This window comes from Babylonia areolata, chromosome 6, assembly GCF_041734735.1.
Source record: "Babylonia areolata isolate BAREFJ2019XMU chromosome 6, ASM4173473v1, whole genome shotgun sequence".
NCBI lineage: Eukaryota > Metazoa > Mollusca > Gastropoda > Neogastropoda > Buccinidae > Babylonia > Babylonia areolata.
The window spans coordinates 45,909,231-45,934,284 of record NC_134881.1 but is presented as its reverse complement, the minus strand read 5'-3'; the positions used below and the strand labels follow the sequence as shown (position 1 = coordinate 45,934,284).

At 42.2% G+C, this 25,054-nt stretch overlaps 1 protein-coding gene across 1 annotated transcript; it reads right to left on the bottom strand.

Moving 5' to 3' along the window:
* Nucleotides 1–907: 907 nt before the first annotated feature.
* LOC143283423 (pyridine nucleotide-disulfide oxidoreductase domain-containing protein 1-like) lies at nt 908–23,147 on the bottom strand. The gene is made up of 14 exons (XM_076589661.1): nt 22,993–23,147; nt 20,607–20,687; nt 20,007–20,126; nt 17,394–17,465; nt 15,836–15,892; nt 13,870–13,943; nt 13,092–13,258; nt 12,305–12,411; nt 10,887–11,010; nt 10,006–10,115; nt 8,977–9,099; nt 5,499–5,636; nt 3,598–3,670; nt 908–1,305 (listed from the first exon to the last, which is right to left on the bottom strand). The coding sequence occupies exons 1-14, from the start codon at nt 23,071–23,073 to the stop codon at nt 1,130–1,132; spliced, it is 1,503 nt and encodes a 500-aa protein (XP_076445776.1). The 5' UTR covers nt 23,074–23,147; the 3' UTR covers nt 908–1,129.
* Nucleotides 23,148–25,054: the final 1,907 nt, after the last annotated feature.

Here is a 25,054-nt window from a genome sequence, read left to right as displayed (position 1 = left end):
TTAGGATTATGATAATGATCATTATTATACTACTGCTACTGGGACAGATTGGGAGACATTGCAAAGTCTAAAATCTGTACCCTTTAGTGATAAAGTTAATGTGTCTTGAGTCCATTGTTTTGCACATTAAAAAAAAAATCAAACTAAATTCCCTCTCAATTCAGAAACACAAGGGAAAAGTAAATCAATGATACAGAATGGATGCTATGGTTTAAATTATGTTGCCTTTATCACGTCTCCACAGATTTGTTTTGCTCATTACAGTAGTGGACAAAACATGACACGGTTTTGCGTCAAATCAAAGTGAAACAAACTGTAATAAAGGTGAAGCATACTTGGATAGAAAAAAGAAAGAAAAAATCACTTTTTGGAAAGGTTTAGAATGTGCTGAACAATAAATAGGAAAGCAGATCTTTAATGAGACCAGGGGCATTAAATATTCAACAACTATTTCAAACAAATGCAGTCATTTCAACACTTCATGAAGTCAAAGGCACACAGCAGTGTCTTGCACTCTCTGCATCAGCTTGCACACTGATAATCAAAAAGCAATCCAGAAACCACCTTCACCTCTTTCCGAGTCTTTCACACACTTTTATAATTATTTTCAGGAATACACTGATGCTGTTTCTATGTCAATGCATGCATACACTACAGACATGTTCCTTGATATGACCAGTGTGTCTGATACACAATATCTTGTGACAACGCCTAAGTTTCTGAGAAAAATAGACAGAATTAATAATCATACACCTTACTGTCCCCTTTCTCACTCCATGACACATCCTTTCCCTTCCTTCTAAAATGCTTGCTAAAAAACAGAAACAGAGCAATGCTACCCCCCCCCCAGTAACCCCCCCCCCCCTCCCCAATCCCCAGTCCCCCCTTTCTGTGCTTGCATGAACACACACACACTTGTGTTATTCAACCTGCTTCATTTCAACTATCTTTCACACACACACACACACACACACACAAACAGATGCACACACACACAGATACACATACACACATACATATACACACACTCTCTCTATTTCTCTCTCTCTCTCACACACACACACACACACACACACACACACACACTCACAAACACACAAACACACCTCCTCCCAACACCCCCACACCACTAATCAAAAAAGTCATCAATATCGACAGCGGGGTCCAGGAGATGGTCTTTGAGGGGGGTGAGGTCGATCTGGTTGAGGGCCAGGTTCTCAAACGTCTCCTCCAGGTCTGTCTCCCCAATCAGGATGGCCCCCACCAGGCGCCCATTGTGCAACACCACCTTCACAAACTCCTCCCCTGGAAGGGAAACAAGTCTGTATTCACCCTTTCAGCCCTTTAACTCATTCTATTCCAGGTACAAGTTAACTCGTACCATGATCACTTCCCCTGTGGACCAGGTATGAGTATTCCTGTACCAACACACTATTCTAATTTCATTCATTCTTGTTTGGTACAGTTGGCATTCTAAACTTAATCATTTACAGAGTCCGGAAGCATGTAAACAATGCTTTGTTTGACTGATTAATAGGAAATTTTCTATCGAGCTACATAATTATGTGACCTGGTTGGAGACATAATCTGACAACAAACAAGAACGCCAGAGAATCAACAGACAGGCAGAAAATACGAAAAAAAACTTAGCCGTATGAAGAGCACAGGAAAAGGAGTCATAATGGCTGCCGGAAAAAGAGGGCGCTAGCCAGCAGGACAAAGGGCAGGTTACCTACTTCCAGGAGGTTATCGGCCGTAGTTTCGTTTTCTCCACATAGGCGGATAGTAGTTTGCACAGGACAGGAATGTCAGACCCCTGCCGGAGTCTGCACTAGTTGGGTCACGGTTAAGTATGTGTAATTAAACAACAATTCCCCATCAACTTTCACTGTTTTGGTGAACCACCCTGTTTTTCCTGCAAAAATCTCATGTAGTGCTGGTCCAGGGGAGTTGTAAAAGGCATGTAGCTGTGGGGCAGAATGAACTGAGGTCTTCTGCCTGTGCAGCTCTGCAGGCCTGGCATGTTTTGGTTTGGCACATCAATGGGGAGCAGTGCTTCACTTCAGGCACAGCGTTATAGCAAACTCTCAACCAATAGCTACCAAAGTTCACATAATCATTGAAATATAATTTTACACACAATGTGTTGAAGTCTCAAGACAAAGGATGCAAATAGTTTACTTGTAACTTTAATTCGAAAACAGAAATAGTAAAATGTCTGCTTCTGTTGATGTTGAAGGTTGAGGGCTCTCTTCTTAATCAAAATATCTGCCACTTTGACCAGGCCGGTTGCTAATTTCATCTCCTTCAATTTCCCAAGAATTACCGGATGAATTATAAGTAAAAAATTATAATCTGTGTCGAATTCCCTATCAGATTCCATCATAATTTCATCTGAACACCTCCTGTGCAGTAAACTGTTTTGCCATATTGATGCAGAAAACCTGGATAAAAAAACACATTAACCCTTCAAATTTTGGAGCAAAACTTTGTGTGCCTATGAGGAAGGAAATCAAGTTCCAGTTACTTCCCTTCCCTACCAGTTTAATGCATGATAGCCAGCTGAATAAGAGGTTTAAGTGAATGGGTTTCTTCACCCGACTGCCATGCAGGCTCAGGCAAAGAATGACGATCAGTGGCGCCTGCAGGGTTGAATGAGTTAACATGAAATGTGCAGAGTATTCTATCTGACAAAGATCAAGTGCTCATGAACCAATGGTGCAGAATGGCCTTAACAAAGTGCAACAAAGTCCTCATTAACCACAGGTGCTGAAAGACTTCCATAAAGTAAAATTAAGTCCTCAAGACGATATAGAGCAGAGTGACTTATACAAAGTACAGCTAAGTCCTCATTAACCTGTAGAGCACAATGGCTTATATAAACTCCAGTTAAATCCTTGTGAACCAAAGTACAGCTGAGTCCTCATTAACCTGTAGAGCACAATGGCTTATATAAACTCCAGTTAAATCCTTGTGAACCAAAGTACAGCTGAGTCCTCATTAACCTGTAGAGCACAATGGCTTATATAAACTCCAGTTAAATCCTTGTGAACCAAAGTACAGCTAAGTCCTCATTAACCTGTAGAGCAGAATAGCTTACACAAACTCCAGTTAAATCATTGTGAATGTAAGTACAGCTAACTCCTCATTAACCTATAGAACAGAATGGTTTGCACAAACTACAGTTAAATCCTTGTGGACCTGCAGAGCAGAATGACGTTTACAACATACTATTACATTCTCATAAACCTACACTGCAGAATGACTTGTATGATGTAGAACAATCTATTTCCAATAGATTTATACTTCTTCTGAAAAAAAAGCTATGAAAAACTGCATGTCTGCATAATTCTGATCATCAAATATCATCATCAAAACTGTTGAATATCATTCAGGACTTTTGCACAGATTTTGTTTTCAGGATAAAATTAATGTACATATATTTCAAACTTATAACACAGAACACTAAAAACCAAACATCAAACAGACTCTTGTCTTCTTTTTATCAAATAATATATATAAACATTTATTACCATGGCTTTTATTGTCATGCAACAGTAAAAACTAAACATCAAAGAAGCGAATGTTGTGGCATACCTTTTGTGACTCTCAACAGCAGCTCATAATCAGTGCCCAAGCCTTGTGCGTTGAACAATCCTATCAACACCACCTGAAATAACATAAAAAATAACAAGTAAGCGTGTATACATTTAAAACCAAAGCAACATATCCATTGTGACAATAGCTTTGATACTGGAGATGTGTGTGTGTGTGTGTGTGTGTGTGTGTGTGCGCGCATGTGCATGCATATATGTGCATGTGTGTGGTTGCATAACAGAGAGGGAGACATAGACACAGAGAGAATGTGTGTATATGTGTGTGTGCGTGTGTGTGCATGTCCATACATTTATGTGTGGTTGCATAAGAGAGAGAGAGACAAGACAGAGACAGAGAGAGAGACACACACACAGAGAAAGAGAGAGAGAGAGTGTGTGTGTGTGTGTGTGTGTAAGGGAATGCGTGTGTGTAGGGGAATATGTGAGTGTATGGTAGACATAGCATCTTTTGATATAGTTTGTTTCATCCTTCAAATGCTTCAACACAATCTTCAGCTGCACAAGGCAATTCAGTAATCCAGCACAGACCAACAGAATGACCAGAACTATCACTGGCATTTGCTGTTCTGTTTTGTGACACTGCACTCCCCACCCACAGCCCTCCACTTTCCTTGGACATCACTTCAATCAAACCATCAATATCAACTCCCTCTGACATCAATGCATACTTTCTTCCTCTTCTGTGTTCATCAGCTACAACTCACAACATTCATTAGCATGCTCCAGTGTTTTTTTACATGCACTGCCAATTAAGCCACTCCGGACGATGGAACGCTATAGCGTTCCTGACATAATGCAGTGTTCCGGATGACAGAATGCTATAGCGGTTTCGACAATTAAATTTTTTTCCACGTTTTCCTCATGGGGTAGCATAACAATCACAGCTGCACCAGGCATTTTGAACATGTCAAGGGTTGAATGGAAAGTTTCTTCATGAGGTTCCGTAATTATACACTCCCTGGCAAGCCGTTGATCTCGGCACCCCACATGACAAGCTAATCTGCATATGTATTGAAAATGGCGTCGCAGGCGATACAAGTGGAAATTTTTGGAGCAAACTCAATCCCGACAGCGGCTTTTTACTGCTGCTGAAGTGATTGAAATGCTTCAGACTGAAAGTTTCGACATCAACGAGGATGATGAAGACACTGAATAAAGTATCTTCAGTGAAGAAAGCTACCAGCAAGAAGGTACTGACAGTGACTCAGCTTCTAAGATGTGAAGAGAGGGAAGGGGGTGGGCATACACACGACGTGAGGAGAGGGGTTAGTGGGTCAAGTACAGCAAGTTTCATTTAGTTACTTTGTGTTTTGTATTTTTTGTAATTTTTTTTCCCTAACCCTAGCAAATGGGTCTGCAGGGAAAAGCAAGGGAGAAAACTACTTGTCCAGAGTGAGTTAACCAAGCCATGTGTTCCACCATGCTCCATTTTCCAAGGTGTGCATGCTGGATGTGGGATTGTTTCCATGACCCTCCAGATGCTGACATCGATGATGGGATCTTCAACATGGGTATTTACATCTTCTGTATGCATGTCCACACAAAGGGGTTCAGGCACCAGCAGGTCTGCACATCCATGGCTTCTCTGGCGTGTTTGACAGTCAGGAATCCTGAATAATGCTGGTGTGCATATGTAACACTGATGTTATCATGATTGTTGTTTGGTGGGTTTTTTTTCTTTTTTTAGAATATCATGTGTTTTGTGAGGCACCTAAAGCAGTTTTCTGGTCAGAGTGCTCTATAAGCATCCATTATTGTATTCATTATTGTTATCATTATCATTATTACTAAATATCATTATCAATTATCATATTATCACTATTAATCATCATTATCATTATTATTAATTTGATAATTCTTTTTTTTTTTTCACTTCCTCACTTTGTAGCCAAACAGTTTGGTGACATGAGCGAACAACTCAAAGCAGATGTCCAGTGTGATGCTCTCCCCTTTAGTGGCAGCCACCATACTGCGGGCTGCGTAGGACCCCATCTGACGAGCCTGCGTCCACAGTCGTCTCTGTAACATTGACAGTGTATACTGTTGGTCCACAGTCGTCTCTGTAACATTGACATGTTTATACTGTTGGTCCACAGTCGTCTCTGAAACATTGACACAGTGTATACTGCTGGTCCACAGTCGTCTCTGTAACATTGACACAGTGTATACTGTTGGTCCACAGTCGTCTCTGAAACATTGACATGTTTATACTGTTGGTCCACAGTCGTCTCTGTAACATTGACAGTGTATACTGTTGGTCCACAGTCGTCTCTGTAACATTGACATGTTTATACTGTTGGTCCACAGTCGTCTCTGTAACATTGACATGTTTATACTGTTGGTCCACAGTCGTCTCTGTAACATTGACACAGTGTATACTATTGATCCACAGTCGTCTCTGAAACATTGACACAGTGTATACTGTTGGTCCACAGTCATCTCTGAAACATTGACACAGTGTATACTGCTGGTCCACAGTCGTCTCTGTAACATTGACACAGTGCATACTATTGATCCACGTTCGTCTCTGAAACATTAACACAGTGTATACTGTTGGTCCACAGTCATCTCTGAAACATTGACACAGTGTATACTATCGGTCCACAGTCATCTCTAAAACACTGACACAGTGTATACTGTTGTCCACAGTGCATACTGTTGGTCCACAGTTGTCTCTGAAACACTGATACAGTGCATACTGTTGGTCCACAGTCGTCTCTGAAACATTGACACAGCGTATACTGTTGGTCCACAGTCGTCTCTGAAACATTGACACAGTGTATACTATCGGTCCACAGTCGTCTCTGAAACATTGACAGTGTATACTGTTGGTCCACAGTCGTCTCTGTAACATTGACACAGTGTATACTGTTGGTCCACAGTCGTCTCTGTAACACTGACAGTGTATACTGTTGGTCCACAGTCATCTCTGTAACATTGACACAGTGTATACTGTTGGTCCACAGTCGTCTCTGTAACATTGACACAGTGTATACTGTTGGTCCACAGTCGTCTCTGTAACACTGACACAGTGTATACTGTTGATCCACAGTCGTCTCTGAAACAATGACACAGTGTATACTGTTGGTCCACAGTCGTCTCTGTAACATTGACAGTGTATACTGTTGGTCCACAGTCGTCTCTGAAACACTGACACAGTGTATACTGTTGGTCCACAGTCGTCTCTTAACACTGACAGTGTATACTGTTGGTCCAGTGTATACTGTTGGTCCACAGTCGTCTCTGAAACATTGACACAGTGTATACTGTTGGTCCAGAGTCGTCTCTGTAACATTGACAGTGTATACTGTTGGTCCACAGTCGTCTCTGTAACATTGACAGTGTATACTGTTGGTCCACAGTCGTCTCTGAAACACTGACACAGTGTATACTGTTGGCCCACAGTCGTCTCTGAAACACTGACACAGTGTATACTGTTGGTCCACAGTCGTCTCTTAACACTGACAGTGTATACTGTTGGTCCAGTGTATACTGTTGGTCCACAGTCGTCTCTGAAACATTGACACAGTGTATACTGTTGGTCCACAGTCGTCTCTGAAACACTGACACAGTGTATACTGTTGGTCCAGAGTCGTCTCTGTAACATTGACAGTGTATACTGTTGGTCCACAGTCGTCTCTGTAACATTGACACAGTGTATACTGTTGGTCCACAGTCGTCTCTATAACATTGACAGTGTATACTATCGGTCCACAGTCGTCTCTGAAACATTGACAGTGTATACTGTTGGTCCACAGTTGTCTCTGTAACATTGACAGTGTATACTGTTGGTCCACAGTCGTCTCTGAAACATTGACACAGTGTATACTGTTGGTCCACAGTCGTCTCTGAAACATTGACACAGTGTATACTGTTGGTCCACAGTCGTCTCTGTAACATTGACACAGTGTATACTATCGGTCCACAGTCATCTCTAAAACACTGACACAGTGTATACTGTTGTCCACAGTGCATACTGTTGGTCCACAGTTGTCTCTGAAACACTGATACAGTGCATACTGTTGGTCCACAGTCGTCTCTGAAACACTGATACAGTGCATACTGTTGGTCCACAGTCGTCTCTGAAACATTGACAGTGTATACTGTTGGTCCACAGTCGTCTCTGTAACATTGACACAGTGTATACTGTTGGTCCACAGTCATCTCTGTAACATTGACACAGTGTATACTGTTGGTCCACAGTCATCTCTGTAACATTGACACAGTGTATACTGTTGGTCCACAGTCATCTCTGTAACATTGACACAGTGTATACTGTTGGTCCACAGTCGTCTCTGAAACATTGACACAGTGTATACTGTTGGTCCACAGTCGTCTCTGTAACATTGACAGTGTATACTGTTGGTCCACAGTCGTCTCTGAAACACTGACACAGTGTATACTGTTGGTCCACAGTCGTCTCTGAAACATTGACACAGTGTATACTGTTGGTCCACAGTCGTCTCTGTAACACTGACAGTGTATACTGTTGGTCCAGTGTATACTGTTGGTCCACAGTCGTCTCTGAAACATTGACACAGTGTATACTGTTGGTCCACAGTCGTCTCTGAAACATTGACACAGTGTATACTGTTGGTCCAGAGTCGTCTCTGTAACATTGACAGTGTATACTGTTGGTCCACAGTCGTCTCTGTAACATTGACACAGTGTATACTGTTGGTCCACAGTCGTCTCTGTAACATTGACACAGTGTATACTCGTGGTCCACAGTCGTCTCTGAAACACTGACACAGTGCATACTATTGATCCACAGTCATCTCTATAACATTGACAGTGTATACTATCGGTCCACAGTCGTCTCTGAAACATTGACAGTGTATACTGTTGGTCCACAGTCGTCTCTGTAACATTGACACAGTGTATACTCGTGGTCCACAGTCGTCTCTGAAACACTGACACAGTGCATACTATTGATCCACAGTCATCTCTGAAATATTGACACAGTGTATACTGTTGATCCACAGTTGTCTCTGAAACATTGACACAATGTATACTACTGATCCACAGTCGTCTCTGAAACATCGCAATGCATGATACTGAAATCATGACACAATGTATACTATCATCTTCTTCAACGTTTCTGGGTTGCAGCTCTCAGGATTATTCATATATATGTACAGGTGGGCTTTTACATGCATCACCATTTTTATCCACGGAGGCAGACATACTTGTTTCCACAGCCCACCGAATGCTGACATGGATTCCAAACAGAATCTTGAACATTCACATTTGATCTTCCACAAAGGGAGTACTTAGAAAAATCTCTACCCTCTCTCCAAAACTCTTCACACTCTCCCTCCCTACCCTTCCCTCTCTCCCGCCCTGCTGTGACAGAGACCTGTATCCACAAGTCAGCCATTTGCCATGATGCTGTGCACAGGTCTCCTGCAGCGTACACGTCGAGCACTGACGTCTGCAGTTTGTCGTCCACCTTCAGGCCTCCGTCCTCCGCTACCTCAAACTGACACACACACACACACATGCACATACACGCACATCAAACACATCACATCATGGACACACACACACACACATACACACACATCACACACACACACATAGACACACACACACACATACACACACATCACACACACACACACATCACACACATACACACACACATGCACGCATGCGCGCACACACACACACACACACATGCATCACACACATGCACACACATACATCACACACACATACATCACTCACACACACACACACACACATACCAAAACACACACACACATACATACATACACACACTTACTCAAACACACATACAAACACACATGCACACACACATACACATAAAATGTAATTACACATGTCAGTGTGTACAGTTCACGTACATTCTCAAACACTTACAAACACTCTTTTTTCCCCACGTCTACAATCATATTAGTGAATAGATGTTACATTAATGACCAACACCAATACACATACTCACACACATACATACCACTCTACTGAGCTCTATATTTTGTGGGATTTCTTTTGTTTATTTGCTGGTGGGGAAGCATGCAAATGAATTATTGCTGACAAAGTCACAAAATATTTATTTTTAAACCAACAGAGTTACAATCATTTAAACGAAAATGTTGGGGGGGTGTTGAGGATGGGGGCGGGAGTAGGGGCGGGGGGGAGGGTGGGGTGAGGGGGGGTGCCAGGGGGATGGGGGGAGGGATTTTGAGAAAGTGGTCATGATTGGTTCATGTAATTTGTAACTTTTTCTTTCATGTAAACAGTAAAGCGCCATGAGCTCTTATAGAGAAAGGGCGCTATACAAATCTACGTTATCATTATCTATTTATTTATCTTTTCATTTTTTTAAATTAAACATTTATTGTCAGGCACATTCACCACTCACAGCGTTGGCAGCGAGGAAGGGGTCAGTGAAGGGACGGACACCTGTGGCACTGACCACCAGGTCACAGCCGTAAACCTGGCCATTGGTCAGCTCCACAAACACCCTCCATCCTGCAATGTCCACCCGCATTTCTTTACTTCTCACCCTGCCACATCCACCCACGTCACTTCACTAATTTATTTATCACTGTGGCTTTTAGCCCAGCCAACCACTGGGGACCATGCCAGGACTAATGACACTGTCCATGTCAACACTGAGGAAATTGTTGTGGTGTGGTGTGTTGTGGCATCATCGTCATCATCATCATGATCATCATCATCGTCACCATCATCATGATGATCATCACCATCATCATCATGATCGTCATCATCACCATCATCATCGTGATTGTCATCATAACGCAGAATGTTACTCACACCTCCCAGACAGAGGCCTTATGAAGCTTACAATAAAATTCATAGGTAGATATACATACATTCAAGTAAAACATACCATACACAAGCAAGCATGCACACACACAAACAAACATATACACAAACACACATAAGCACACACACAGCCAGCAGAAGTGCAAACACGCATGCACACACACACACACACCAGGTGATCAACAAGAAAGACACAAACACAAAAGACACCTTGCTGTGGGCGATGGGAAAATCCAACATCAACACACACACTCACACACACACACACCATACCACAACACAACACACACACACACACCACAACACAACACACACCACACCACACCACAACACAACACACACACCACACCACACCACACCACACCACACACACACCACTCCACACCACACCACAACACAACACACACACACACACACACAAGGTGATCAACAAGAAAGAGACAGAAAAGAAACCTTGCTGTGGGCTGTGGGAAAATCCAGGTGGTGTGCAGGGCTGAAGGCCGCTGTCTGCTAACTGTGAAGGGTCCATCACTCTGACCACCTCCACTCCATACTCCACATGGACACAGCCCTCCACCTGTCAACCCATACACTGCCTGCTGCCAGGGGACATCACTCTAACCACCTCCACTCCATTCTCCACATGGACACACCCACACACCTGTCAACCCATACACTGCCTGCTGTCAGGGGACATCACTCTCACCACCTCCACTCCGTTTTCCACATGGACACACCCACACACCTGTCAACCCATACACTGTGTGCTGTCATGGGACATCACTCTCACCACCTCCACTCCATACTCCACATGGACACACCCACACACCTGTCAACCCATACACTGCCTGCTGTCAGGGGACATCACTCTCACCACCTCCACTCCGTTTTCCACATGGACAAACCCACACACCTGTCAACCCATTCAATGCCTGCTGTCAGAGAACATCAATCTCACCAACTCCACTCCACAAGGACACACCCACACACCTGTCAACCCATATACTCTTCACCTCCAACTTCTTAAGGAGGCGTCTCTGCGTTCTGATGAATCCATATACGCTTCACACCACATCCACTATGCAGATGCTTGACCAGCAGCATAACACGATACGCTCAGTCAGGACTTGAGTGCATGCACATTCACTTGTGTACCTATCAGAGTGGATTTCTTCTGAAGAAATTTGCCAGAGGACAACACTTGTGTTGCCATGGGTTCTTTTTTCAATGGGCTAAGTGCGTGCTGCACACAGGACCTAGCTTTGTCATCTCATCTGATATGACTGGACACTCACATTTAGGAGAAAGGGTGAGACTGGAATTTGAACCCATACCTTCACAGATACTGTAAATGCAGGTAAGTGTCTTAACCATTCTGCCATCTACTATCACTCTTCAACTTCTTGTACATTCTCACACCGAACATCATTGCTCAAACATGCGTCAACTTTATGTGTCGCACATGTTCCCATGTCAAACATCATCGCTGACACAATATCAAAAATAAAAATAAAAACTAAAATGATGCAGTAGCTTACACACACACACACATATATATATACATATCTCTCTCTCTCTCTATATATATATATATGTGTTTGTGTCTGTCAATGTCTGTGTTTGCGTGTGTGTGTCTGTGTCTGTGAGTGATGCCCCCTTCCCTTTCCTCTCACAAACCCCCCCTAAAGTTAAAAAACCCAAAAAAAGCCAGCAATAATATTCACACTTGACACACAAATGACGAATAGTTACCATACACCAAGCCTCCATTTCCTCCTCAGCCACACAAGCAAGCTCTCAAAGCAACAGACGCACACAAACAGAACAACTGTCCAGAGACGACACCCGACAACAAGAATAGCTTCACTCACATCACCAGAGCCTTTCATTGGCCGAGCAGCTGCCCAATCAGGTCCCAGAGCACTGCCCAGTGTTCTCGCCTCTCCTCCCTCCTCCTTCTCCCCCTCCTCTTCCTCCGCTGTTACACAGAGAGCAATTTTGCTTTCAGAAGCATTGTTTCAACAACAACAACAAAAAAGAATTGTCGTGGTGATGTATATGGAATTAAACCACTGTGCAATTAAATCAGTGAAGTTGTGGAGGTGTATGTGGAATCAAACCATTGTGCAGTCAATTCAGTCTTTCACTTTCAGAGAGAAAAAAAACAACAAAATGATGGGCTGACAACATTGCACAGGACCGGAAAACCATTTACAGAGACTGAGGCTTTGACACACAACCGACAGACCTGGAGGAATCTGGTGAACAGTTCTGTGCGGTGCCCCAGTGACTCTTCACAGAGTTAAGGAAGAGGAGAAGGAGGAAGAAGAAGAAGAGGAGGGGAAGAAGAAGAAGAAGAAGAGGAAGAAGAAAAGAAGAAGCAGAAGAAAAAGAAGAAGAAGAAGCAACAGAAGAACAACTAGAACAATAAGAAGAAGAGGAAGAAGAAGAAAAGAAGACGCAGAAGAAGAAGAAGAAGAGGAAGAAGAAAAGAAGAAGCAGAAGAAAAAGAAGAAGAAGAAGCAACAGAAGAACAACTAGAACAATAAGAAGAAGAGGAAGGAGAAGAAAAGAAGACGCAGAAGAAGAAGCAGAAGAAGAAGAAGAAGCAACAGAAGAAAAAGAAGAAGAGGAAGAAGAAATGAAAGCATTGTTGACCTTGGTCATCAATGGCGTATTTCTGCCTTCTGACGGTGGCGCTGGCTGTCTTCTTCTCCTGCTGCAGGTGGGGCAGAAAGAACTGGGCGGCTCCCTCATCCACAAAGGCGCTGCTGATGGACTGGTGCCTGATAGCCCAGATCACCTCACACCCCTCCACCTCGTAACTGTGGAGTGGGGGGGTGGGGGGGGGGGAGGTAAAATATAAACAGTCAGACAGTCGGATGGAGAGTGACAGATAGATAGACAGATAGATGTGACTGATGAATGGATGGATGGATCGATGGATGGATCAATAGATGGACACAGAGAGAGAGAGAGAGAGACTGAGAGTGAGTGAGAGACACAGAACAACAGATGTAAAGAGACAGACAGACAAATGGACAGACACAGAACAACAGATGTACAGACAGACAGACAGACAGACAGACAGACAGACAAATGGACAGATACAGAACACAGATGTACAGACAGACCGATGAATGGACAGACAGAACAACAGACAACAGATAGACAGACAAACTAATGAGACAAATAGGTAGATGTCAGAACACTTGATCATACTAGTTCACACACACACACACACACACACACATACAAACATGCACATGTGTGTGCGCACACACACACAGATATACGTACATACAAGCATGCACATGTGTGTGCACGCGCGCGCACACACACACACACACACACATTGACTCAATCGCAAAAGTAAACATTATAAGCAAACACACTGCATCCCAAAACAAAATGTTGGTAACTAACAGTCACTTACACCAGTTCTGAGGCAATGCCTCCATTTCCAACCACAACAACTCTCTTGGCAGTACTCAGCTTCTTCTGGAAATCCTATAGAAACAAAAAATCTAGGTCACACAATGACACACATCATGGAGCTGACATTTCAGTCATAATAACCACATTACCACTAAAAATAGAAAATAAAAATCTTTAAGTGTGTAATGACTCAGCACTAATATAGCAACAATGATATGATAGTAGTATAATCTTTTCATTTGCCTATGTAGTTCCAGAGTTGCCCGCCAAGTCTACCAGATGCATTCTGGTTCCTTAGCTCCTAGGCTGCCTATATGATGAGATAACTCGCCATCACAAGCATGTACGCTTCGCTGCCACAATGACGAGATAACTCGTCATCGAAATATTCTGACTTTTCCCTGGTTTGCATTCAGTTCGCTGACAAAAATGCTGGTCGCTTTAGCTTGGGGAATCTTTCTAGATTTTATTCATAGCTAGAAACCCCATATACGTCATGGGGAAGTCCTTTATTTGAATGTTTTGGTTGGGTCACTGTCGCAGTGTTTTGCCTGGCTCCTTTCCTCGCTCGCTCAACAAAATGTTGGACTGACGCTGTGCTCAAGACATGCGATCATGGCGAACTAAATCAACCAAGACTGCTTTCTTTAGCTGATGCTCAGAAAGAATTAAAGCGTAAATTTGAAGGAGAAGACAGTGATGAACATTTATAGGACGATTTGATAAAAGATAAAGGGAGTAATCAAGAGAGTGGCCAAGACACGACTATCTGTGAGTGATGCCGGCTGAACAGCTGTAGCAGACAACACAAACTAACCGAATTATTAGCAGGACACAGTGTGCGCAATTTTCTTGGCACTCAGCCAACGCGGTCTGATGAGAACTGGATAAAGTGATCATGGAAGAGGGGTGAAGAGGAGGGGGTGGAGACTGAGGGGGCATGGCTTCACATCCATATTATCACTTGGAGAAGTCACAATGTATTGTGTATCTATCTCTTTAAAAAAAAAAAAAATATTGTGGTTGTTCTAGTATGATTTTGTGTGTGCAGATATCAATTTGTCCAGAAAATATATTTTAGTGCAAATTACCTGACTAAAGTTTGTAATGAACAAGTTGAAAATGTGACAAAAAAACAAAACACTGATTTCACAGGAACAGCATGTCACTAAAAATATATAAAATGGGAAAACATTATGTGTTTTGTATTCTTTATTCATTTACCTTTCAGAAAATATATACTTTTATGGGTCTTTCTCAAATAACAAAGAACACAGAATTTTTTGAAAATTTATACCTGTTTTTTTTTTTGGGGGGGGGGGGGGGGGGGGGGGGGGGGGGGGGTTGTGAAAAAACCCTGGCAAATAGATTTCACTTAAATCTTATTTTCCTGGGAGCGAAAGGGTTAAGGGTAAAACACTTTGTTAGATAGTCACTGCTCTCCTGCCTCAAGGCAGTCTGGGAATCCCCTTCATTCTGGTAACATCTCCCCCAGACTCTGTGATAGACAGCCTCCTTCCTCCCAGAATGCTCCAGTCTCTACTTCATAATTTAGGAAATAAATTCCACTAAAAGAAACAGAACTGCGTCAGCGTATGTTTTGTGTCAAAGGTAGCCCCTAAAACATGATAATATGTTCACTGACCATGCTTTAAGAATATAACCAATGGTTGTAAATGTGTTTCATACTTCTGATAAGTGAATGTTTCATTCACTTTATAAATCACACACATTATTCATTTCATCTGTTTGGAGTCCAGCTGAGACAGAAGAGATATATTTCCTTGAAAATATCATAACAATACAAACAACAACAAAAAGCAAAACCACAACCATGTCACTATCTGAGATATCAAACAAATATTTAGTGGCTAAATCAGATGGTTTTAAATCTTGTGAACCCCATAAAATCAACCTCTTTTTCTTTTTGCAAATTCAGGAAATTAGTTTTTCATTTACTTTACCTTCACACTTCCTGTGTCTCGAATGCCAACCACGTAGCCATTACTTCCAGGAATCAGCTGAAACAGTAACACAATAGGAAATCAAGTAAAATTATAAGTATTTTTGTTTTCTTTGTTCTCTGCTGTTGGACAGAATATATATACCAGTCAGAGAGTGCAGGCAGTCAGAGCACTGCAGAGGACTATTCTGGCAATTTTTTTTTTTATATTGCTACGCTTTTCCATGTTCCATATCCTTCAGTCTTTTACAGCAATAAGTAAACATCTGTTTTGCACTTACCTCTGAAACTGAAGCTCAATGGAATACACAAAACAAGAAAAAAAAGAAAAAAAGAAGAAGAAGAAATGTCCAGATAACCAGTACATATGTGTAAATAAACACACTGAACTGATGTCTCTCATGAAATGACTGTAGCAAATTGTGAACAGTAAAGACATTGTAAGATTAAGAGTGATCTGATTTCATGATTTGAATATGCTGCTGAAGGGTAAAAATCATCGTTTTCTTGCTCATGCAACTTTACTGATAATTTTTCTCATGCAATCAATAATGAATTTTTTGGGGTCTTTTTTCTGCATGTTCAAAGTAATGTAATGTGCCATTCTATGAATCAATTTTAAAGAAAATTCAGTCAGTGCTTGACAGGAATTCTCTTCCTGGGTGACAGCACGTGGCATGGCAAAAGTTAAAGATAAGCTTTTAACTCTTTCCATACGAACGGCGAAAGAGACAATGTTAACAGCATTTCATCCCTATTACCATCATCGAAATATTGCAAGCAGAATGCTCTTATACTGAAGACGCGAATGTTGACAAAGAATACCACAGTTCTGACAACGGAAGCTAAAGGTTGGGTCATTCAGACACCCACTGGACATCCGAGGGGTCTGTGTAGAGGAGAAGAGAGGACTGGCCGTACTGAGTGAGTTCAAGATCTTGGAAGAAAAAATGTCCCCAAAACCTTGCAAAAGACATTTGGCCAAAGGGCCTTTCAGTATCAAGCACCTTCTGTCTGGAATTCTTTTCCAGTGGATCTCCATCACTTACCAACGGTGTCCTCTTTCATAACAAAATTGAAAACCCATCTGTTCAAACAGGTCTTTGGGTGTGATGACACTTAGCTGTTTGTCTGCATTCTTCCTCCTCCCACCCACCCCATGATTACTGTGTGTGTGTGCAAGTGTGTGTGTGCGCACCGTGTGCGTGTGCATGTTAGCGTGTGTGGGGCATATTTTGTTCCTTTGTGTGTGTGTGTGTGTCTGTGCATGTGTGCGTGTGTGTGTGTGTATGTGTGTGTGTGTATGTGTGTGTGTGTGTGTGTGTGTGTGTGCGTGCAGGCATGCGCTGATTTTTCATAATTATGCACTACTGTATATGTACTGTTTCATCTGAGGCACTTTGAGCCCATTATATGGAGAGTTTGCGCCACAGGATTAGTATTGTTACTATCATTGTCATCATTCTTCGTCTCACTGTTATTATTATTTTAATCATTATTATTACTATCATTATCATTATTATTATTATCATTAGCATTAAAACACATGTTGTGCTTACTTTTGGCTTGCCACCAGTGCAGAGACACACTTTGTTGTAGTGGACTGTCTTTCCATCTGAAGTTGTCAGGGTCTGCAAAACACAGTTTTCACACTGAAAGGTCACATGTGTGTGTGTGTGTGTGTGTGTGTGTGTGTGTGTGTGTGTGTGTGTGTGCGTGCGCACGTTCATTTTGTTTGTCTTTTTTTCAAAGAATGGTAGCCACTTATGTTGACAGGACCACAATAAAACTTTACACATTGCTTGAGAAGTTAGTTACTGCTCTTATCAGTCAACTTTTTAGAAAAATCATTTCCAGACCACAGAAAACTGAAATTTTATTCTAATTTATTCTGCTGTAATTTGGTAAACACAAATTATACATCATAATGACTATGATATACATATGTATTATTTTCATACAGAGAGATAAACATCAATCATGGAAAATACAGCGCTTAACAAGGGATATCACTCACTGACCTTTCACCCTGAGAACAGATATGAGTGGGATGTACAAGTCAATAGTGGCAATTTTGTTTAGCGTTAAGAATTTTCCCAAGACCATGGGATGAGGGCTGGCTTGGAAACATGGTTAGCACTACGCAAACTTAACACTGATAAGATCACTCATGACACCATGACCTGGAGTGATCAAACACATATAGATCTATGGATATCTTTTTATCATTGATATGTACTGACACTGACAATGTTGTATAATCATAATACTATCCTTTCAGCAAGGGGGACAATATATGGCCAAGTAGAAATGATGATGACAAAAAGAATAAAAAATCTATAGCTACCCTGAAAGTGTGGTGGTGCAACAGAATAACTGAAATCCCCTGACATATAGTTTGATCAGTACTTTACCTTGTCAACAGACTGCAGTGACTGACCACCTGACACATGATTTGATCAGTAATTTACCTTGTCAGCAGTGCAGTGACTGACCACCTGACACATAGTTTGATCAGTACTTTACCTTGTCAGCAGTGCAGTAACTGACCACCTGACACATGATCTGATCAGTACTTTACCTTGTCAGCAGTGCAGTGACTGACTACCTGACACATGATCTGATCAGTACTTTACCTTGTCAGCAGTGCAGTGACTGACCACCTGACACATGATCTGATCAGTACTTTACCTTGTCAGCAGTACAGTGACTGACTACCTGACACATGATCTGATCAGTACTTTACCTTGTCAGCAGTACACTGACTGACCACCTGACACATGATCTGATCAGTACTTTACCTTGTCAGCAGTACACTGACTGACCACCTGACACATGATTTGATCAGTACTTTACCTTGTCAGCAGTACACTGACTGACCACCTGACACATGATCTGATCAGTACTTTACCTTGTCAGCAGTACACTGACTGACCACCTGACACATGATCTGATCAGTACTTTACCTTGTCAGCAGTACACTGACTGACCACCTGACACATGATTTGATCAGTACTTTACCTTGTCAGCAGTACACTGACTGACCACCTGACACATGATTTGATCAGTACTTTACCTTGTCAGCAGTACACTGACTGACCACCTGACACATGATCTGATCAGTACTTTACCTTGTCAGCAGTGCAGTGACTGACCACCTGACACATGATCTGATCAGTACTTTACCTTGTCAGCAGTGCAGTGACTGACCACCTGACACATGATCTGATCAGTACTTTACCTTGTCAGCAGTACACTGACTGACCATCTGACACATGATTTGATCAGTACTTTACCTTGTCAGCAGTACACTGACTGACCACCTGACACATGATTTGATCAGTACTTTACCTTGTCAGCAGTACACTGACTGACCACCTGACACATGATCTGATCAGTACTTTACCTTGTCAGCAGTACACTGACTGACCATCTGACACATGATTTGATCAGTACTTTACCTTGTCAGCAGTACACTGACTGACCACCTGACACATGATTTGATCAGTACTTTACCTTGTCAGCAGTACACTGACTGACCACCTGACACATGATTTGATCAGTACTTTACCTTGTCAGCAGTACACTGACTGACCATCTGACACATGATTTGATCAGTACTTTACCTTGTCAGCAGTACACTGACTGACCACCTGACACATGATCTGATCAGTACTTTACCTTGTCAGCAGTGCAGTGACTGACCACCTGACACATGATCTGATCAGTACTTTACCTTGTCAGCAGTACACTGACTGACCATCTGATACATGATCTGATCAGTACTTTACCTTGTCAGCAGTACACTGACTGACCATCTGACACATGATTTGATCAGTACTTTACCTTGTCAGCAGTACACTGACCACCTGACACATGATCTGATCAGTACTTTACCTTGTCAGCAGTGCAGTGACTGACCACCTGACACATGATCTGATCAGTACTTTACCTTGTCAGTAGTACACTGACTGACCATCTGACACATGACTTGATCAGTACTTCACCTTGTCAGCAGTACACTGACTGACCATCTGACATATGATTTGATCAGTACTTTACCTTGTCAGCAGTACACTGACTGACCATCTGACATATAATTTGATCAGTACTTTACCTTGTCAGCAGTACACTGACTGACCACCTGACATATAATTTGATCAGTACTTTACCTTGTCAGCAGACTGCAGTGCGGTGACTGAAGCCTGCAGCACCATGACATTGGGACACTGGGACTCCACCAGTGATGTCGGCTTCTCCTCCACATCAAAGGTCTCCAGGGTTCGAGAAACCTGAACATTCATTTCTTGTTGTCATCTTGACTATTCAATGTTCTAAGAAATATGAACAAGCTGTACTTACTTGCAGTCTGTTTACTTTATGTTGCCTTGACTGTTCTGACTTAACAGTTGTACAACCAGCACTTAGCTTAAATAAAACATTTTTTTTGCTAGATACATGGTTTGATTCATACTATATTTGTTTGTGTTGTGATGTGTTAACATGAGGGTGACGTGTGTGTGTCTGCGTGTGTGTGCCTGCATATGTGTGCCTGTGTGTGTGTATGTGTGTCTGCATATGTCTTCAAAATGTGTGTATGTGTGTGCATGAGTGTGTTTGTGGGCGTGAGCATATGCGACCTGTATGTGTGTGTGTGAGTGTGTATGTGTATTCCTGTGTGCATGTGTGTGTGTGTGTGCGCGCGCGTGCATCACTTTATAATTCTAAAGCTTGTGTGATGCATAGTAATATACAGGTCTGTACTGCCTCACCTTTTGATAGTTTGTAACAGCTTTAACTAGCGGAGATGCTGTGATCAGAATGACCTTGGATTCTGGACATTCATCAGCTAACTGGAACAGCAACGTTGACAAGATATGATTCCTTCAATTATAATCACACAAAAGCATACAAGTTTTCAAGCAATTGACAATACATCTGTCTTGTATTTTATAAATAAGCTATGTCAAGACAGAAAAACGCCACATTCAGCATTTTCACTGTTTTTGTATTGAACTAAAGCAGTCACTTTTGTTTGTTTGTTTTTTTCCTTTTGCCAGTTTAATGCAAGAGAGAAATCATCTGCAGTCAGCTACCATTTATGTTGGGCAAACAACCACTATTCTACAAAACTTCTAGCCTTTTTTGTTGCAAACTTCCTATCTTCCTATATACTGACACTTTACAGACTGACAAAATAACACATAAGCTAATCTATATGATATATATCAACTTTCATAAAGGCACTTATTTTCACTGAAGCATGCAGGGAATTAACTGAAAATGAAACCCAGGAGTGGAATGTATTCAGCTGAAACTTATATCAAACAAGCAAGAAAAAAATCACCCAGTATGGGCAATGTGCAGTCGTTGTATTTTGTTATCATAATGTTAAAAAGATAAACTTAAAGGAGCTGCTGTGGTACAATACACCCCAGGAGAGTTCCGCGGCCATCTTGGGTCTTGCGCATGCACATATTACTTTCATCCCAAATGTGAGTGATGCCAAAGGCGATAAAAGAAGCAAACATGTATAACCTCAACACTTTGTCTCTTCAGTTTCTGCATTTGTTGACCCCAAAGGCATTGAAATCGTTCTTACATGTGAGGAAAAAGACTGTGAAGGGTTCATTTGACAAAAAATTGTCGCCATGTAAGATATTTCTTGTGTGATTTGTTGTCAGTCATGATCATGAAGAATGAATTCTGATTTGCGTTTGATCATACCACTTTCATTGTATCATCAATCAACAGGATGCAACTTGATGGGAAAAAAAATTGCTTGAGCTTTTTGTGTTCCAAGTATCAAAATTACTAACATTTTGCTCATAGCTTGAACATTTATTCAACCAATCTGGTGGATTGCTGCACCAGGTGAAATTTGCAGACTGTGGTTACACTTTGTGAATTCGTAATGAGTGTTTCATCTCTATAAACGGTCGACAGAAAGTCATTACATCTTCCATATCTGCTTAATATCTGTCAGTTCAATACTTTTTTTCAAACCATTTTGCAAAGGTGATTATCTGAAAGGTGCATCACACAAGCACTCGCCAGCTCTGTGCGGAACGTCATGGATTTAGAGTTTGCTGTCCTCCAATTCTTCAGTTGACAGCCACCATTGCTACAATCAGACACTGTACAATGGAATGCCGTTGTATGCACACTACGAAAACTAAAATATGAAGCAAAAAGTATTTTAATGACATAGAGGCACATCACATGATGTGTACTATATATATATATATATATATATATATACACACACACACATATATATTATATATAAACAAAGCCTGCTGTTTGCACATTCTACATCTCTCAATCTACTTAGTTGCTCACAAATTCAGAGAGCCAATCAACTTGGAGAGTACACATCATGTGATGTGCCTCTATGTCATGTAAGCATGGAACTCTAAAGGGCTATATTACTATACGTTAGATGTTGGAATTTTGATACTGTATTTACCAATGATCAGCGTTTTATGGGCACAGTCATCTGAACTGGTGTTGTGTACAAGTTTAGAATTGGGAAAGGTACTTAACTGTGATTTTCCTCACTCCACCCAGGTATGAATGGGTACCTGACTTCAGTTGGGTGGTTAAAACGACAGAAGGAGAGGATTGGGCCCCACCTTCCTATGGTATGGTGTGCCCTAGACACAGTGGATATGAATTCACTACCCTGATGGCCGTAACAGGTCATTTGTAAAGTTTGCCATAAATTCTTGTGTGTGCGGGTTTTTTTTTGTTTTTTTGTGTGTTTTTTAGCAGCAGCAATTAATTAGGCTAGTCAATCTCATTTCTGTTGATGCTTTTGGCCTCTGTTGTTCAAGATGTTGCTCTGTGTTACAAGATGCATGCCCTGGGAGACACTTTACTGAAAATCAATACTGTATGAAATTTCACACAGTTAAAACTATGACATACATTCCAAGTTACTATATGTAACGAAATATCATATGTTGTACTCTTCAGTAAACAACACTGAACTGATTGTCCGGATGAGAGAGTGAAGGATAGCAGAGATAAGGATCGAGGGGACACGCACGCACGCACGCACACACACACACACACAGTGTATACACACTGTATGCAAACAACAAACTCCGGTGACATGTTCACAGCAGCAGACGACAATCTTCGCAACAGACATACCGTTTCAGCACATGTGACAGCCGCAATCCCTCCTCCTACAATAACAAAATCTGCACTTAGGGTTGTTTCACTGCCTGCCATAGTTATCGGCAAACCACTACACGGCCACGTGCACGGAACAAAAAGCAACTTCTGTTCAATCCTGAGGCATCGCCATGTTGTGTGAGAAGTTAACTCCCTTGATACACTCAAGCACTCCACAATCAGGCACAGATTACAAGCCGCAGATTTCATATATATATATATATATATATATATATATATATATATATAAAATTTGCAGCTACATGCATATATTTCTGGGTGTCAGTCAGAAATAAAAGAATCGTGGGTGAGATCATCATTCTTTAAAAAAAATTATTCCGGTTTGAAGCAATGTCTTAATTTAACTTAAGGTGAATAATGGGCAGAATCTCACTCTCCTCAGAAGGATGGGGGTTGGGGGGTCGGTCAGTGGTGGGCATGGTCCAATATTATAGTCTACTATTTTATTCTTCCGGCTTCAGTGCTCGTCAACACTGAGACCCTCATGGCCGGGGACTCAACTCGACAACTGTATAGTTCTTTGCTCCTGTGATACTTAATCGTAACGTGAATGAAAGATTAAAGGGCTGTACTGAAGTGAGTGTGCTTGAATATCAGATATCTTTTATTCGTTGGAGAAATACTAAAAGAAAATGTGCCTCATGATATTTCACATCAACAGGGCTTATACATCTCTCGACACTGGAGTTGTCCCAGAGGATTGGAAAACCGCCCATGTCAGTCCTGTATTTAAAAAGGGCGAACGATACAAGGCAGAAAATTACAGGCCCATCTCACTGACCAGCATACCCTGCAAGTTGCTGGAACATGTACAGTGGTCAGTGCCATCATGGAGTACTGCGAAGAGCACCAGATCCTCTGCAAGGAACAAGACGGTTTCCGTCGCGCCCACTCGTGTGAGACGCAACTGTTGGGTTTTGTCGATGAGGTCTCCAAAGCGCTTGAAGATGGAAAGCAGGAAGACTTACTGGTCTTAGACTTCAGAATAGCCTTTGACAAGGTGAGTCATAGCCTACTCATCCACAAACTTCGTTACCTTGGCATCTACGGCCAGATCAATGCATGGATTGAGGATTTCCTACGGGACAGGAAACAGTCCGTCGTCGTCAACGGGTCAAAATCACGGAGTTTGCTCCAGTAGAGTCAGGGGTACCACAGGGCTCAGTTCTTGGCCCGACTCTATTCCTACTGTATATCAATGACCTGCCGACTGGTCTGACCTCAACAGCAAGGCTCTTCGCGGATGACACGGCCTGTCATACGAGTGTTTGTTCAGTGCAAGACCAGAAAATCCCACAGGAAGACCTCGACAAACTCGCCACCTGGGAGAAGAAGTGGAAAATGTCCTTCCACCCTCAGAAGTGCACCACAGTTCATATGACTAGACGCCTGACTACCCTTCACAACGACTACCAGCTCCACGGCAATACGCTCCAGGAGGAATCCCAGGCAAAATACCTGGGCGTTACCATCACGCATGACCTGGACTGGAAGCCCCATATCACCAACATCACTAAAAAGGCAAACAAGACCCTAGGCTTCATCAGAAGAAACATCAGACTTAACAGCAAGTCCATTAAGCAGGCTGCATACAAGGCACTGGTGCGACCCATACTGGAATATGCTGGAACGGCATGGGATCCCTACACTGAAGAAAACATTGAGGCAGTGGCAAAGATCCAACGGCGGGCAGCAAGGTGGGCCTCGCACCGATTCCGACAAACATCCAGCGTTGAAGATATGCTCAGCGATCTAGAATGGCCAACGCTGCAGACTCGCAGGAAAACGGCGAGACTCACCATGTTTTACAAACTCCACCACGGCAAGGCCTGCATCAATTCCCAGCACCTCCCTTCCGTCAGCGCCAGAAGACGCTCTTCAAGGCGCTTCCACCACCTCCACTGCGACGTCCCACAGAGCCGCACAGACTATCGCCACAAATCCTTCTTCCCAATGACCATACCGGAGTGGAATAGCCTTCCTGCAGAGACTGTGTCGACGCCATCCCTGGCTGCCT